The 17,725-nt window shown below is 43.0% G+C and overlaps 1 protein-coding gene across 3 annotated transcripts; it reads left to right on the top strand.

Annotated features, from left to right (window-relative positions):
* Positions 1 to 2,254: 2,254 nt before the first annotated feature.
* Positions 2,255 to 15,677, top strand: LOC135377656 (putative pre-mRNA-splicing factor ATP-dependent RNA helicase PRP1). Of its 3 annotated transcripts, none has more exons than XM_064610247.1 (13): positions 2,258 to 2,424; positions 3,206 to 3,299; positions 3,924 to 4,097; positions 5,273 to 5,466; positions 5,537 to 5,738; positions 5,812 to 5,988; positions 6,144 to 6,398; positions 6,480 to 6,738; positions 6,807 to 6,998; positions 10,011 to 10,133; positions 11,857 to 12,047; positions 12,785 to 12,954; positions 14,623 to 15,677. In XM_064610247.1, the coding sequence occupies exons 1-13, from the start codon at positions 2,372 to 2,374 to the stop codon at positions 14,741 to 14,743; spliced, it is 2,205 nt and encodes a 734-aa protein (XP_064466317.1). In that variant the 5' UTR covers positions 2,258 to 2,371; the 3' UTR covers positions 14,744 to 15,677. The 3 variants fall into 3 exon arrangements, with proteins under 3 accessions (XP_064466318.1, XP_064466317.1, XP_064466316.1); XM_064610246.1 differs by having other exon boundaries at positions 3,188 to 3,299; XM_064610248.1 differs by lacking the exons at positions 10,011 to 10,133; positions 11,857 to 12,047; positions 12,785 to 12,954; positions 14,623 to 15,677 and adding an exon at positions 8,811 to 10,003 and having other exon boundaries at positions 2,255 to 2,424; positions 3,188 to 3,299.
* The last annotated feature ends 2,048 nt before the right edge of the window (positions 15,678 to 17,725 follow it).

Raw genomic sequence — 17,725 nt, 5'->3', positions numbered from 1 at the left:
GGTGAGGCTCAGTGTCAATTTTAAATGAGTCAGGTTAGTCACTGGTAAATCACTCCACAGAAAGTGAAAGAAGATGGGAAAGTTGGTTTGCAGTGGGTTTCAACTTCTGTGTGTCCTTATGAGAAGCTCCAAAGTACAAATATTGCAATATGTAGAGCATTATGCAATGTCTCCACGTTTCAACTGGAGCCTAAAGATGGGAATAATAGAGTGTACAACTGCACTTCTATTAGCAGCCTTTGCTAAAGAAAAGTATCTCTTTAAAGATGTGACATCATCCAGAGTAGTTGGCTCTCTTTGTGAGCGCCACAGTCTCCATTTTATTTTTCCATGCACGAAAGCAAACCATGTCACATGTCTTACTTTTACCCATATCTTAATGGCCTCCCCTTTCATTTTTCCCTCTCTTGTACAGTTGCTTACATAAAACGTCTTATTTTTAATCAGTGTGTTACATACAGTGTTACAGGCTCATTGTCCTTAGCTTTTAAAATAAAAAAAATGCCAAAAAATTGATTCACTATAATTGAGTCTCGAAACTTATCACTGATTGCCATTTTTGTGGTACCGACAGCAACAGTGATGCAACTTGCTATACCATTGGTGCTCTGCAAGAAGTCTCATTCACATATCTGCTTGAAATATAAAGGCAAGTAACTGCTCTAGCCTCAGAACAGTTACTTTCCTTAATGTTTACGAGACGTTGCTGTCTCATCCTGTGTTGCATCTGTGTGCATGAATGCGAGCAGGGATATTACCAGGATTTTTATCTCTGGGGAGGCATACATGGTGTTTTTTTTTATTTGTTGCAGAATTTTTATTTAAAAATTAGCAGAGCAAAATAGATGCCGTTTTAGCAGGTGGGTTATACGGTCAGACGAACATACTCTAGGACAGCGTTTGCAACTACTGGATGACTAATTAAAATTCATTAATTAACTTATTAATTAAATGTTTTCTGGGAAATGCGAGATGGCAGTATTGCAGCCAGTCGTTATTCAAGTCCACCACCCTTATTAAACACCCTGCGAAGTGAACGTACTTTGAGATATAAAATGTCACATTTCACTATGCAAATGAGCCGAAACTAGAACTAGGCGCTTTCCCAGTGCAGCAAGGAGGCGGCCTTCACCTTATCTGGGTCGGAGAGAGTAGCGGTCTCAGATACAGTCGCTATATAAGCTTATATAGTGACTCAAAAGGAAACGCATAAAACTAAGATGTGCATCTCAACATACACACGTGACACACGCTTGGTAAATTAGTTAGTGTACACACACAGAAAAACTCAGCCATTAGTCAGGTTCTGACATCGCGCTTTACCGTTTTCTAAAGGTGTTTCTAGAGCCAGGCACGTCCACCTACAACACCCATAGGATGCGTCGTCTGCTAGGGTAGACACGGAAGTCGACCCTTCCCATGATTCTTAGAAAGTACCGGTCACCTGCCGCCGCTGATGCCGGCGTCAAGCCGGAAGCACTTTTCAACAGAAAAGTGCTGCACGCGTGCTGCGTGGCAGAAAGAACGCGAGAGGGTTGCTGCACTCCTTGAACTGTAGTTCAGGAGGTGCAGGCGGTGCAGGCGAATAGAATGAACCTAGTATATAGGAGGCTATGATAGAGGCATACGCCGAAAGCCGATTCACTTCGCCTCCGCCGGCCCAAAATGAACCCAAAATGAACGATGAAAGATGGAAGTCACTGAAAAGGTTAGCCAGCTGTAGGAATCGATCCCACATCTTCTGGATTGCCGGTCCAGGGCTCTACCGATTGAACTAAGCTACTAACACCTCCCCAGCGACTTCCAAGGGTGCGTCAACTGTTGACCCAAAATGTTGACGCACACCCCTACGTCGATGTTTGCACAGGGTCTTTCGGAGCTCTAGACTGGTCAAAGTGCACAGGATACCGTGTACAATGTATGGGAATGAAATTTTCGGCCACCCATAATTGTTTGTGCTAAAGCCCATTCTCAAGTTTGTGGACTACATTTCAGCGCGCATACTGTGGTGTGGTGTGTGCACGTACTGGCAGTTGCAGTTTCAGTTTCGCAACTGTGCAAATATTTCACATATTTCAACAGATTTCCAAATGTGTTTGCCTGTAGTACAGACGCAGAGTGACTATTATTCCTTCTTTTATGATTATTATCTCCTTATGGAGGGTACAGCAATCAGACAGTACAAGAGGGAGTAAAATTCGAAACAAAGAATGTGGTGTACGAATACATGTGAAGAGATATGCGGATATGCGCTTCTTCTATCGTTATTTACGTGACGTGATGCATGCGTTTTAGCCACCACAAGTGTGGTCGCCATACATTTATGCGTTCTGTCATAGCACGTAAATACACAAAATTGTGATAGTTAAATATGTCAAAACGACATAGGATTGACGTAGGAGATGTCCAAGTAGCTAAGAAAAGGTTAGTAGTTCCTGCGTTGTTTCTTTCACATGTATCTTACCGGCAGAACCTCGTTTCCAGTACATTAGGCCTATTTACTCAGATTCAGATTTATTGTAGCATCTTTACAGGTCGTTCTTGAGTCATGGCACATTATTTGGTGACATAAGAAGTAACTGTACCCCTGTGCAATTGTTCAGAGTTCATATTTGTTGCGTAGGTTACATTAGTTCACTGTTTCATATTCTTGAGCTCGCAGGATTACCGGTGCGAACACAAAAGACACGTTGTGGTCTCCTCGATAATGTAATTCGCGCATTTTGGGCATAGCGTGCTGTTCTCCGTCGTTATGGTATACGTATAAGGTTGCTATCTTCGGATACAGTTCCACTTGATTTGCTTGCCATGGTATTCGTTTGGGTTGTTTTCCCGTGACTACGTTTGAATTCGTGATTTATTCATGCGTGTTCGCGCCTCATGGTTCGTGTATGCGGTTAGCACATGTTATCATATCTGGGTATCAGGTCTAGGAAATTATCATGTGTAAAAGATGAAATTCAGTCCAAGTTTTAACGAGGAATCGGCAGGGAATGTTTTCTCTACACAGACTCTGTTGAATGAATGTTAAGTTGTGTCGAAACTTTTGCTGCCGTTTGAAGTGTGTAACCGATTTTACCTAAATGCTTGACAGTTATTGCCCATTCTGTAAACTAGATGGCACACGTAGTATAGTAGCAGTATTCCAGTATCCATATTTGCACAGTAGTATTTTAATTTGTAGAAGCTGCATGCCATTTTTCAGAGACAGAGAAATCGATCGGGACTACGATCGTGATGGAGAGAAAACGAGGGAGAGAACTGAGAATCACCTGTCTTCTTCTGCTTCAGTTACACCAGTAAGTGTTGTCGTGGTGACAGAAAAAAAATTAGACGGAGCTCTTTGGCTGCACGTAAAGTATGTTTGTAAGTGCTCAAACGTCGCCATGCCAATACTGGACAGCTGTTTCGGCCTTATTGGGCCATTGTCAGCGGTACGCAGGCAGGCAATATTTGAGCGGGTGGCGTCAGAAGGTCACATAGAACGTGATTCGAGCGACCCACCACTGAAAGCCCAGTGCAAAGCCATTGAAGTATGCGAGAAAAAAAATTATGTATATATATATTGTGTCCAAGCATTTCTGTGCAAAATTTTTGTGTTAATGCTGGTGTGTGTTGTCTCCCGAACTCCTGGTATCGTGTTGCATGATTGTCTCTATTTTCAATGTTTGGGTTGATGTTATCAGTACATTATTCTTTTATCTGTCTGTCATCATTTGTCAACCTATAGTTCTTTGCATTGTACTGTCTCGCTAGCTGCATCATGTGAGCCGCATAACAAGATGTTAAAACCAAACTTTTCACAAACTGTTGATTACTGTGTTACTATTGTACTTTTTTTGTGATTAGTTTGTTGTTGTACCCTGTTGTGATTATGAGATTGTCTTGGATTAACAGTCTTTCATTCCCTGTTCATTGCATAGTCTCAACAAATGAACCCACTCACTGGGCTACCATATACCTCTCGTTACTACGAGTTGTTCCGGAAACGAATTGCTCTTCCTGTCTGGGAGTACAGAGACAAGTTTTTTGCCTACCTCAGCACCAATCAGATTCTTGTACTTGTTGGTGAGACAGGATCTGGCAAAACAACTCAGGTACACAATTTGTGTCCAGTCATTTTTAACTGTGAACTGTGTAGATAGCTTTGCTGGCATGTCTCCATGCAAATCTGTGACTACCAGGGATCCTAGAACTCTGTGGTGGAAACGTGGAGTTTGATTTTGGTCATGGATTTCGCATTTAATAACACAAGGTCACTAACTTTCTGAGTGCTGAAAGACAAATTTTGTTTCTTGAAGACAAGAATAATGCTACATGCTCACCTTGAATCTAAGACCATCTCTGTGCTATAGTTTCTGGTAGATCCAATCTCCGAAGAGGACGAGAGCATATTCTTATGCGCACACACATACACCTAATCGGAACACCCTGACCTTTCTTGGGAAAGTTCCCGTTCAACAGCTCCCTTGCTCTCTCAAAGCGCAGTAGGGTTTATTCTCCTGATGTCACTAGCAGGGGAGTGCCAGTATCGCTAGTGGATTTGCCGCCATAACGTAGTTCCGACGGTTCTAACCGAGCTGGCTTTCGTCCGCATTGCATTCACCCTTCATTTGCTGTTTCTAAGTTCTTGCACGGTGTAAGCATTATTTGTACAATATCCCTGTATTAATAAGCCTCTAAATAGCACATGGTGGTGAACGAAAACCGGAACCAAACTTCACCAGACCTACATAATTGCGGTGAAGCTCTGTACCAGTTCCAGTTTTGTCGGCTGGCAAGGAGTGGAGCTTCAGCAAATTAGGAACTTTATTCTGCTTCCAACGCCAGTGCTTCAAGGAGCAAAATGTTGCTGGAATGCTACATCTCTAGCTCAACAGTGCTCCATCATAGAGTAAAGTTTTGGCAGAAATTGTGAAAACATCAGTGCCCAGTATTTTTGTTTTGCATAGGGATGTGTGTCACCTCTGGGCACCAGTAATGGGATACATGAAGCCAGAAAATACATACATATTCTAGCCAGATTGAAGTGAGATCTGATTGCTAGACTTGTCTGTGTAACGCTTCTGTTTTACCGTTCATGTGTGGTGTTGTGAGAGAGCATGATTGGTACGCTGTGGAGTGCGATCATTGTTGTGTTATTTTTGTTGCAGTAAAGCGCAGTATTTTGATATTTTTGCCGTGGACAGCTAGGATCCCTGGTGATTTCTAAACTTGCCTGTTATATTCCCCAGTTTTTGTTTACATCCTTGTGTTGATTTGACGAGTTCAGATTCCACAATGGTGCGTGGAGCTACTACGGAAAAAGAACGATGGGCGCCGAGGAGTTGCTTGTACTCAGCCTCGGCGAGTGGCTGCCATGAGTGTAGCAGCACGTGTTGCAGAGGAAATGGATGTGGCACTTGGTCAAGAAGTTGGCTACAGTATTCGTTTTGAAGATTGCTCGTCGCCAAAAACCATTCTCAAGTGAGGCTGTCCAGCGATGTGAAACAGAATTGGTTGAAGCTAAAGTTGCATTAATGTACATTATTTCTAGGTACATGACTGATGGTATGCTTTTACGAGAAGCCATGAGCGACCCCTTGCTGGAGTCCTATGGTGTGGTTTTGCTTGATGAAGCTCATGAGAGAACTTTAGCCACGGACATCCTTATGGGGGTCCTCAAACAGGTAGTAACACAGCGTCCCGACCTCAAGATTGTCATTATGAGTGCTACACTCGATGCTGGCAAGTTCCAAGTGAGTTACAGTCACAATAACCGAATGCAGGAAGAGCAGAGAACAGGAGTATGTAGACTTGACTGCATTACAGAACTACTTTGACCACGCCCCATTGATGAACGTGCCCGGAAGGACCCATCCTGTGGAGATTTTCTACACGCCAGAGCCTGAACGCGATTATCTGGAGGCTGCCATTCGCACGGTCATTCAAATTCATATGTGTGAAGAAATTGCTGGGGATATCTTGTTATTCCTAACTGGCCAGGAGGTAAGCTCTGCTCACGTCCTTCTTCACTCCGAGCCAGATCATCCTTTTTCTATAAGCTACCATGAATTATCAAACTGTTGTTGTAGAAACTGATAAAGGAATTCTGTAAAGTGCAAATGCTATATGAAACAGACAAACATGTTGCTTTCTTAAAGGAAATAGAAGAGGCTTGCAAACGTCTCAAGCGTGAGATTGACAATCTGGGACCCGAAGTTGGAGAAATGAAATGCATCCCACTGTATTCCTCACTGCCTCCAAACATGCAACAACGCATCTTTGAACCTCCACCTCCAAATAAGCCCAATAAGGCGATAGGGAGGAAAGTGGTTGTGTCGACAAATATCGCTGAAACTTCTCTCACGATTGACGGTGTTGTGTTTGTGATTGACCCTGGCTTTGCCAAACAAAAGGTGTGCATACAGTGCTCCCATTTTTCTGCGAGATGTTTAACAATTGAAATTAGTAACTGAAACAGTCGTGCTTGCTTGCAGGTGTACAACCCTCGTATACGTGTGGAATCTCTCCTAGTATCACCAATAAGCAAAGCAAGTTCTCAGCAGAGAGCTGGCCGTGCTGGTCGAACTCGACCTGGCAAATGTTTCCGGTTGTATACAGAAAAGGCGTACAAGACAGAAATGCAAGACCAAACCTACCCTGAGATCTTGCGTTCTAATTTGGGATCTGTTGTGCTGCAACTCAAGAAGCTTGGGATTGATGACTTGGTCCACTTCGATTTCATGGACCCCCCTGGTATGTGCAGGTTCACTTGCACGTGAGCCACTTAAGCGTCAAACTAAAGGGTCTCGTATTTACTGCAGCTCCTGAGACATTGATGCGGGCCCTGGAGTTGCTGAATTACCTTCAGTCATTGGATGATAGCGGCGAGCTGACCGAGCTAGGGTCTATAATGGCTGAATTTCCTCTGGATCCTCAACTGGCTAAAATGCTGATCACATCGTGTGATTATAACTGCTCAAATGAGGCCCTTTCCATCACAGCTATGCTGTCAGGTGAGGGTAAAGGAAGAAATACCTTCCGCAACATGGAGTGTTAGAGCTTTAGGCATGCATGATTATGTAGTTTAGCGATATGTTGCAAGATAATTCTATGCTTTTTATACACATTGATGTCTTTGCTATTTTGTGAACCACATGAATGATGCCTTTTAGCCAGTGATGCTGTGCAGCTAACAGCCTGTACAAGAGTATAAAAGTAGCTTGTAAAATTAAGAATATTTTAACTAGTTTTCTGCCTCTTGCAGCCAGTGTTTTTTTTTAAATACATGATTTATGCAGCTGTAATGTGTAGGATTTTTAATTTTATGAAAGCAGATGTGTATTTGCGTTGCTTATGCAGACTAATTTGAGCATTGCTACTCTTGCTCTTAGAGGTTCCCAGTTATCTTTTTTGTGCCTATTGGATTTTGTTAAGTATAGAATCTCATAGTGATGGAGAGTCACAGTGTATGCCCTTCCATTAAGTATTGCATCATTGTTCTGACATAATGAAGCTCATTGCTTCACGTATATCATAAAACCAGCGGCATGGCCGAGTGAGCTAAGGCGTCCGCTCGTTGGTGGTAACCAAGGTCGTGCTGAAGACTGGGAGGTGGTGGGTTCGAATCCTACCGCCGGCTGTGCTGTCTGAGGTTTTCCCTGGGTTTTCCGAAGACTTTCCAGATGAATGTCGGCACAGTTCCCCCTGAAGTCGGCCCAGGACGCATACTAACCCCCCTGTCCCCCACTCCTTCCTGCTATCCTCTCTCCGTCTGTCCACATCTGTACGTCGCTCATAGCCACAGTTGCTTCGCGGCGCTAACACCCAATATATCATAAGATTCTGCATATAGGATTTCTCTGGGTCTGTTATTTGTTGCTCTTGCTGACTGCTGGTTGAAAGGCAATACTGGCAGAATTTATACCAGTGTTTTACCACATAAGGCATTTCATGACCAAGTTTTGCTAATTCCTTGAGCCCCTTGAAGAAATTTGGAGGGTGTCCAACTCCCCTGTAGTACCAGTATTACTTTCCCTCGTTTCCACAGCCTAAACAGAACAATGTTTTCGTGCACAATGGTTTCGTGACTTGAGCACTTCCTCTCCTGGTACGCTTCTCTTTCACTCACCTGTTCTTTCTCTTCCCTCTGCTCCTCCTCTCCCTTTGGATCTCACTGACTCAGCCGGTATTTGTTGTGGTGAAAGGCGGCAACCTTATCTACATACTGTATTCAAGGTGCCGTCATTTTGCTTTTGTAACTCCATGTACAGGAGTGCAAGCAAGCTTTTGAACTTTTGGGTTATCAGGCGTCAGAGAAACAATCATCATCTTGGAAGCCGCAATAAATGGGCTTGCGGGAATGTCTGAAAGTTATTTTTTATTTGTATTTTTATTTGTTCCTCTTCTGCTTACTTCTGTTCTCCATGCAAAATACAATCCAATGTGTTATCAGAATAATGTAGACATTCAGTAGCATTGTTGGCATCTAGGTGCAACAGCTGCAACTCAGCGCCGCACATAAGCGGGTTAAGCGAGCTCTCTGCTTGTGGCATTACTTGCACAGAAGTGTGCGTGTCGAGCAAGTATCAGAGCTAGTTTCAACTGTAAACTCTATTTTTTAAGAACCTCCTCATGATCCTTTTAATTGTCAACTGTGGCATTGTGACAAAAGAATATTCTAGTATGCAACAGGCAAAGATGCAGCATTCAGTTCAATTTAAATTTTAGGAAAAATTGTTTGAAGTGCATTGAGAGGTTGTTGCTCCATGTCTCATGCCCAGACATCGCATGATTAAAGAGATTTAAAAATTCTCGCACAATTCCAGGTCTTCCTGAAAGCGGCAGAGCGTCATGCCCCTCTGAAATTGTCAGCACTCTTGAAACACAATTTTGCACTAGACCTACACTTGTGTATCTTTTTGTGTACCTGCCTAGATGCCCGTTCTTGGCTATTTGGGAAACCACCATTTGTCCATCCGACGTTTATGCGGAGACTTTCTAGCACATTTCTGTGGATGTTGTTTCCTCGGGTCACCCAGTCATCTTCAATGGGCTCGCTACCTACTGAAACTGTGTGCACCAAAATTTAACTTCCTGTGATGAAGGTGGAGTACAAACGAATTTTGCACCGATATACATCGCACCTTCTCATTGGGGGACTGTTTTTATTGTCAGGTTGGATTGGCTCGTGCAATCTCAACACAAGGAGACTGTGACCAAGGTCACTTCTTTAATGCCCATCGAAAATGCTGCTTATGGTGCCAGCAATGTGAAAATACATGCACAACAAACACTGGGAAAGCTTGGCAGTTTTGTGTTCCAGACTGCTTTAGCTTGCTGTATAGTACCAGAGCAGAAAAACTTTTAACCGAAGATTGTCTGGGAACCTTTAAGAAACAAGGGCACTTATGAGTATCATTCCCAAACCTGATGCCTAGAACAATAGTTTTGGCTTGTTGTGATTGTTAACTAGTTAACTTAATTGTGATTGTGGCCATCACCATAAAACACAGGGCAAGTAAAAAAGTTATTTTGAGAATTGTTGTAGATACTGCTTTGTAAAGGTACCAAGTTGTATTCCTACATGTACTGAAAGTATTTGCTTGAACCTCCACCCTTACTCTAGCATGATCGAGCACCCTAGAGAAGTTCTTAATTGAGATTTGTATTTTTGGACTGCAGAAGCAAAGGTTGCTCTAAATATTTACGAAGGCGTTTAAAGAAATTAAATGTGCGGTAAAAAGAACCTCAATGCATAACATGCAAATTGGGTTTGAGGAAATTTAGTTCAGTCCCTTTATGCAGAAGCTCGTGAGCTTGTAAAGTAAATATGGGCTTCTTCCCAGCCAAAAATCATTATTTTTGACTTCATTCCGTGACACACAGCAAATTGCTGGGAATGGTGAATATAACCAAGTAAAGCAGTAGGGTGAGAGGGGGTCATGCCCACGAATGAGGTGGCCACTAAGCAAGGTGGATGTGGGGCTGCACCTTGGTCTGCGGCCCCCCTATCCAACACTGTTCAGTTCCACAGTGTTTTGTGCGTCCCAACGAAGCCAAGAAGGCAGCTGATGAAGCCAAGATGCGCTTTGCCCACATTGACGGCGACCACCTGACTCTCCTCAACGTCTACCATGCCTTCAAGCAAAGTGAGTTTGCACTTGAACTGTCTTTTGCACAAGTACTTCTAGTCTCAAAAAGTCTATCTTCCTGTCAGCCACGTTTAGTTGTCCCGCAGAAAATTGCAAGCTTAGAATAGCCACATGTTAGTCATACCAAGGTCGTGGGTGAATAATCTGACAAGGTTCCTTTCTGTAATCCCAAAGATTTCATAGGAATTCGATAAAATATATCGAGGGAAATGGTTCACTTTGTGCTGTTGTGCAGTAGTCTTTGTACTCTACCTGCGTGCCCCCTAGCATCAAGGAGGGCCACTCTCGTGTGGTCCTTGTGTTCCAAACTGCTGTGGTATGGCTTGCTCTGCAACTTGCTGGAACTTGGGCGCATATAAATCATGCGATGCCCACGAAATAATCATCAGAAAGTGGCAAGCCAGGAGCAGGTGAAGTCCTGAGCACGACGGTCAGCTCGGACACCATTCAGGATCTCCTCTGTGTCATTTGCATCATACCAACCACACTTCCAATGATAGCATGGCAGCATGTCTGATTAACGTAACATGAGACAACTAAGTATGCATAGCAAGAGAGATAAATTAGTCCATTCCACTTGATTCCTTTCAAACTGTGATTCTACCATTTTCCTATGAAACTTTCCACTGAAAGACAGGCATAACGCACACACAGCCACCATTCCCGCTCTTTTGTTAATCCTGGATTTGTTTGCGAAAATGCGAAGTAAGCTGTGCTGACTTCAAGGAGATACGCTACAGTGATTTGAAGAGTTTGTATAAATTAAGATTTGTACCTTCTTGGGGATGTAGAAGGTACTGTGTGGGACACTGTTGTCTGAAATCTACAGCCCTTGGTGGAGCGGTCCCTTGTCTTCGAGGGGAGGCCACGCGCCACCACCTGTCGGGAGAGATAGTCGTCAGATACTTGGCGGCGTCTGCTAGTGAGAGCGCTCGAGTGTGGCTTCCCTTCTGGATACGGCCTTGGTATACTTCCTAGGTGCGTGACCTCACCGGACCTCGGACCACTCCGCCTCGGGCTGCAGGTTTCAGACAGCCGTCTCCCACACAGTAGATGGATCCAGGGTTTGCATGCTCATAGGAAGTGTAAAGAAATGTAAGCTGACACTATCTTGTAATGAGTGAACTTCTAGTTTGGTACCAACACGGTTCGTGCACTTCCCAGCTATCTCAACCTGTCCGTGTACAAGTGGCATACAGCAGCTGCTTCCAAGCTTTTTTAAAGGGGTGCCAAAGTGAAAAAAATTTTTTTTTCCTTGTAGAATGAAAGATGCCACTGCCTCTACAGCAGTACGGAAGGAATGGGGATTCATCCGTTGCACCATTTGTGATTTAAGCGCAAAGGAAACCATAATTTTGCACTTTCTCTCTCCTCAAGATGTGCGACACGATGGTGCGAGCAGCATCACCGTGTAAAATCTTCTGCTGAGCCCAGTGGAAGGCCACCCGGCATTGTCGCACCTCTCGAGAAGGAGAGAACAGGGAAGGTATAAGTTGCGGTTTCCTTTGCACCCAAATCGCGAATGGCACAACAAAAAATGAGTCCCGTTCCTGTTGTATTGCTGTCCAGGTAACGGCATCTTTCATTTAGCAAGGAGAAATTTTTGCACTTTAGTCCCCCTTTAAGGGCATAACTGAGGTTCAATTGATGAAAGAGACTCAAATCTATGAGACTATCTTTGTACTTTGGAACTCTGTACGCGAGAATCCTTCATTCGCAGACCACGAAGACACTCAGTGGTGCTACGACAATTTCATCAACTACCGTTCTCTGAAGAGTGCCGACAATGTTCGACAGCAGCTATCACGAATCATGGACCGCTTCAATTTGAGACGGACGTCAACAGAGTTCACCAGCAAGGACTACTACATCAACATTCGGAAGACACTAGTCTCAGGATTTTTCATGCAGGTGAGTTTATGTTGTCATGACCAGGGCCCCTATCTTTAACTTGAACATGATAAGCATGGCCCGGGACTTTATGCGCAAAAATCTTCCAAAATATGCATGCAAATATGTGGCCCGAAACGTCTGAATATGCAGAAATATTATGACGCCGGGAATGTTGCTTCAGAATCTTTTGCGTACCTTGGAACTGTATCAATATCCAAATTGTAAAGTCTTTACAAATGAAAATGTACATTCCTTATTGGCAGTTGGAACATAGCACGTTGACGTCTGCACACTCAGGCATTCCTCGTTGGGCATTGGAGTTGGATTGGCAAACACACATACATACGCATTTATACATGTGACGATTAAACACTTATTGTTTTGCAGGTTAAGAAAGCCATGCACCGTGAAAATGTGCGCTATGTCGCTGGATGTTATTCCGACGAATTAGCTAGCTACCTAGCTCATCTATTTATTTATTTTATTTATTTATACCCTCACCAACCAAGAGACAACCAAGCCTCAGAGTATGGCATAGATGCAGGCCATCTGGTGGACAAACTCTATAATGTGAAAAGCCTGAGTCTGGGCACGGCTAAAGGAACAGGATGAACACCAAATCTCCTCAATTGTAATGTTTTGAAAGCAAACTAGGATAATTCATCCAGTTCAGTTTGAAATTACAATTCAGATCAATGCCACATTTTGACACTTTTGCAGATGTTTATTGCTCATGTTTTGCATTCTAAATGTAGGTGGCCCACCTGGAAAGGACAGGCCACTATTTAACCATCAAGGACAACCAGGTGGTACAGTTGCATCCCTCTACATGCCTTGACCACAAGCCAGAATGGGTTGTCTACAACGAGTTTGTGCTCACTACCAAGAACTACATCCGCACAGTGACAGACATCAAGCCCGAATGGTACGTGCATAATTATCAACCTCCATAGAGTGAGTAAATCTACATCACTGGATCTCAAATGGGGTCTGGCAGAAGTTAGGAGCTTGCAGAGACTACCCTGTGGTTCTGTGAGCTTGATAGTGTTGATCTTGCCTTGCACATTTCCACCTGGCTGTATATATCATTTATTGCTCATGCTAACAATATTGCGGGTTCCTTTGAATGAAACGACTTCAGAATCCCTAATCTGCACAATCAATTGGACTGGCATAGTGACACAGCCATTTGGATTAGCCTTTGGTGACATTCTTATCAGTTGTGGTTATTATTGATGATTTAAAAAAGTGCATCATGCAACAGGTTGCTTAACAAGCCAAAAAACTGTTTAGGTCCATGGTTCCCACCGGTCAGACATACACAGGACACTGTTACTTGCATTGCTATGGCAGAAAGCCTCTGTCATTTATTTTAAGAAATGCCAAAAATAACTGCAGCAGCAAGACATAAAGCTCTTGCATGTCTGACTCAAGCTCATTTTATGTGACATCGTATCTACAGCTATCAAAATTTGGGGAACCACACAGCTGGGTAGTTTCATTTTAAATCGAACGTGTGAAAGTCGTATTTCTTAATTCGCCCAGAAAAAAATGTATGTTAGAGGACAGCTCAAACGACTCAAATCCCGCCATGTGCGACGCTCGTGCGTGGAGTAGTTTCCGTGTGGGAGATGAGGAAATTCTGAGGCTGCTTGAGCGCGCTTTATACTGGGCCGACTTTGACGGGATCTAGCACCGCTGATTTTATGTCTAGGAACTGGAGGTTTTTTGTGATTATAGGCTGCACCATAGACACTGTCGACAGCCACCCACAGAACTCTGAGAGCTACAGATTTTCTGTTAAAAAATGCCGAACTTGGCGTAAACGTTCAAAAAGGCCAAATTTTGTTACCAATTTGCTTCATGACGGAACGTCTGAGAACATCGAGCTTAGTGCCATTCGATAGGACGTTGAAAGAGCTTTCGTGCTGTATAAAGTTCATTTTTCTCAGCCCAGTGGTTTGTGTTATTAGCTTAAGAATCGCACATGGTAGGCGAAAATTGTCAATGTTGCATCTCAATTTTCTCAAAAATGCCATCTTCGATTTCCTTGATTATTCTTGAAAATGTGGCGTCATGTCTCTAACTTTAGACACCAAGTGAGACAATCTTTTATTTTTGCCTGAGAGACGCGCAGCGATTTTTTTCGTCAGGCACGGTGCACGAGGCTGCGGCCTTGCGCGCCCCACGCACGAGCACGCGACCTTCAACCTACTCCACCCACGAACGCGGCACGTAGCGCGATTTGCGTCGTTTGAGCTGTCCTCTAACATATATTTTTTCTGGGCGAATTAAAAAATACGACTTTCACGCGTTGTTCGATTTAAAATGAAACTACCCAGCTTCAATGTAGAGTTGAATACCTGTGGTGGCCCTGTACTCCACTTTTCTACAGATTATATCCCCAAGTTTCTGCAGGTTCCAACACTATGTACACTAGGATGGTACATTGTTGAGAAGGGCCCAATATAGACTTCCCTGAGGCTTCTGGATTTGTCATATTTCGGTTTATAGTTACAGATGTTACAATCAGTGTCAAGTTGTACTGTGTGTGAGTTTGACTTTCACTCTGTTGTGTTCTTCTTCTTTCTAGGCTTATAAAGATAGCACCCAATTACTACGACATGTCGAATTTCCCTCAGTGTGAAGCAAAACGACAGCTAGAGTTGATTATAGCCAAAATGGAGACCAAGCAGTACCAAGAGGGGTTCTGAAACAACTCCTAATGTTTGCCTGTTCAAAAGGCTCTCAAAAATGTTATGTACAAACTGTGTTCATTCCTTTTCATGCCTCATATTCATGATCCTTTCAGTGGACTTCCCTGTGTTTTATTCACATGTGTGTGTCAAAGGACCACGCAATGCCAAATGGCGACATCCGAGTCCATCTGGTGTTCTAATAAAGCTCGTTCCTTGTGAGTGAGTGAGTGTGTGATTGATCATGTTGAGCTGTTGTAAATGCAATTACTGTGACATTACTTAAAATTGGAGTCGGGGGCACTCTTTTACAACCCTACCTTCATCGTTGCTGCTTTCTAAGTTTTTGCTTATCTGTCAGGAATTCAAGTATCCAGTTAAACATCAAATTTTGTTCCTTTGTTGGGATTCCTACTAGCATTTTTTGCAGCATTGTGTTAACCGTGATTGCTGTCTTTCTGCCAAAGGGCTTGTAATTAATTTACATATTTGTTCTGTGATCACACTTATTTTTTAGCTCTGCTTTCTCATATATAGTATTTTTGGTGAAGAACTGACATGTTTTCATTGTGTTTTGCCCATTCAGTATAAAGTGCAGGATAATAGGAACCATTCTGTGCACTTCTTAGAATGCATGAAGAATTGTTTGTATCATAATCCAACATGCAACATAACTTTGCCAGTGTACCATTAATGTACAGCTTGCCAGTGCCATTATCACTGGAAGTAAAGTAGCTCAACCTGGTATGGTCCACACTCAAGGCATGCGTTTACAGCACACATTTTTGAAACGGGGGTTGATACACTTCTGTTTTGCATACCATCATTCTGTTGAAAGATTTGGAATGTAGCACCTGTAATTTTAAACCTGTCTGCAAAATCAAGCAGCTTCTCATGAGTGACACATCATATGAATGTTTTTGGAAAAATAAAATGTGCTTTAGTTAGTGGATTGCCTTTTACAGTGGACTACTTACAACTGTTAAAGACTGCCATTAACATGACATTCTCGAAAGCTGCCAAAATCTTTCAAGGTAGCTGTGACATATGAGAGAGGCATTTTCATTTCAAAGTGGTAGAAATGCAGTGCACCTTGTGGGTTCTACTTTGTGGTCATGTAAACTTGCTGGTATGAACAGAGGAGTGACTTTACGAACATCATTATGTGAACTACGATGCCAGTCGTTAAAAGGACTATGGAATTTCTAAAAACTCTTCATGCAATTATTTGTGAAAGCTGACCTTCCTGTCAAGATTCAGATGTGCAAATGATGCTTTGCCTTCCCATCTTGCTCCTACACTCGTCATGGAGGTTCTTCCCGTCCATCATTGATGGCAGGGAGCACAGGGAAGCTAGCACAGCTTCCATAAATGTAATGGATAATGTATATTGAACGTCAAGCACACAGTTTCTACCAGAGGTGGATCCAGGATTTTTCTGAGCAGAAAGTACGGCAAAATGTATTTCAAGTAAAGTAGAAAGTATTATTCAGCAGAATTACTTAAAGTAAAAGTACTTTAAGACTACTTAAGTACTGTCCATCACCACTCAAATACAAATTGCCGTTTTCATGCCACACCTTTTAGCCAGGGATAGGAGGTACTTGAAGGACGAAGTACCGTAATTTCACGCGTATAAGCCGCACTGCAGATAAGCCACAGGACGCGTTTTTAGGGAAGTTTTGAAATTTTTCTGGCAGATAAGCCGCGGGCAATACGAGACGACTGATTTGTGCGACAAAGGAGACTATAGAGAAGGCCATAAACCCTGTGGTTCACAGTGTACAACAGAGGAGGTCAGTTCTAGAATTCTACGAAGATCGGATTGTGCCCTTGTTGAGCGTTTTTCATGGACTGATGGGCCAGTGGCCTTCCAGAAGACACAAATCACTGTCACCACATTCGTTAAAGCTGCTTGGGGGAATGCACCAGTCAATCTACTCGAATGTGGACCCGTCCCTGTTATGCACTGTTCGTGCACTGGCAGGGCAGTGTTGTTCCAGAGACACCTTTTTGAGAGAGCCCTTTCGTTAAAATTTGCCTATGGGGAAAATACCTGGAAAAAATAGTCATCAGATAAGCCGCACCGGTGGATAAGCCGCAGAGCGCCCGTGAGAAAAAAAAATTGCGCATAAGCCGCGGCTAATACGCGTGAAACTACGGTACTCAATGTAATGTACTCAACTCCAAGTACATTTCAATTTGTGTACGTTGTACTGTACTCAAAGTACTTTTCTTCCTTTAAAGTACCTAATTGGCAATGCAAACGCAAAACTTGGGGAAAACATCAGTCATGGGAGCTTAGTTCCCGTTGACTTATGTCTCTTGTCTGAGAAGCGAGCCTGGGGGGGGGGGGGATTCGTTTAGAGACCAGCACAAGAACGCGGCGCACTATGCAGGTGGATAAGTTGAGAAATAATTCCAGTTTGCACTAGCAGAACGGACTCCCTCTGCACGTGTAAATGCAAATTCTGTCATTTGTTTCAGCACATATTAATGAGTTAGCTGTAAACTATCCATGTTTTCTGTCGAGCACTTGGCAAAAATGCTTGCAAACAACTTTCTAAAGATAACAGTTGAAACGTAATTACCTCACCTTTTACCACCACCAAGTGTTGAAACCTCCAGCAATATGATCACAATTTGAAGTGTACTTGATAATTACTTCTAAGTACTTTGCCAGGGACTTTGTACCTTACATCAAGTACATTTGTAATATGGTACTTTGTACAGTACTTAAATTACAACAAGTGCTAGGTACTTTACTTGTATTTATTACTTAAAGTACAATTTTGAATTACTTTGCCCATCACTGCTTATAGCTCTTTACGGAGACTAATACGCACATACATACGTTAAAATGCAACTTCTCAGACAAACCACATACAGACACGCATGAGCAAACAACACAGAAGAGCATGCTGAGACGTGCCAATTTATTGGCTCCGACAAGATTGTGAACTGGTTAAAATAGGCAGAGGCTGTGAAATACAAAATGAA

The sequence above is a fragment of the Ornithodoros turicata genome, chromosome 1 (assembly GCF_037126465.1).
Source record: "Ornithodoros turicata isolate Travis chromosome 1, ASM3712646v1, whole genome shotgun sequence".
NCBI classification, from domain to species: domain Eukaryota; kingdom Metazoa; phylum Arthropoda; class Arachnida; order Ixodida; family Argasidae; genus Ornithodoros; species Ornithodoros turicata.
This window is presented reverse-complemented; position numbering and strand designations above follow the sequence as displayed.

Excerpts from the sequence above, each read along its gene's own strand:
- LOC135377656 (XM_064610246.1), top strand. The coding sequence starts at position 2,372 with ATGTCAAAACGACATAGGATTGACGTAGGAGATGTCCAAGTAGCTAAG. Across the intron at positions 3,300-3,923 it reads CTTCTGCTTCAGTTACACCA|TCTCAACAAATGAACCCACT; the intron begins GTAAGTGTTGTC and ends TTCATTGCATAG. Across the intron at positions 5,467-5,536 it reads TCGCCAAAAACCATTCTCAA|GTACATGACTGATGGTATGC; the intron begins GTGAGGCTGTCC and ends CATTATTTCTAG.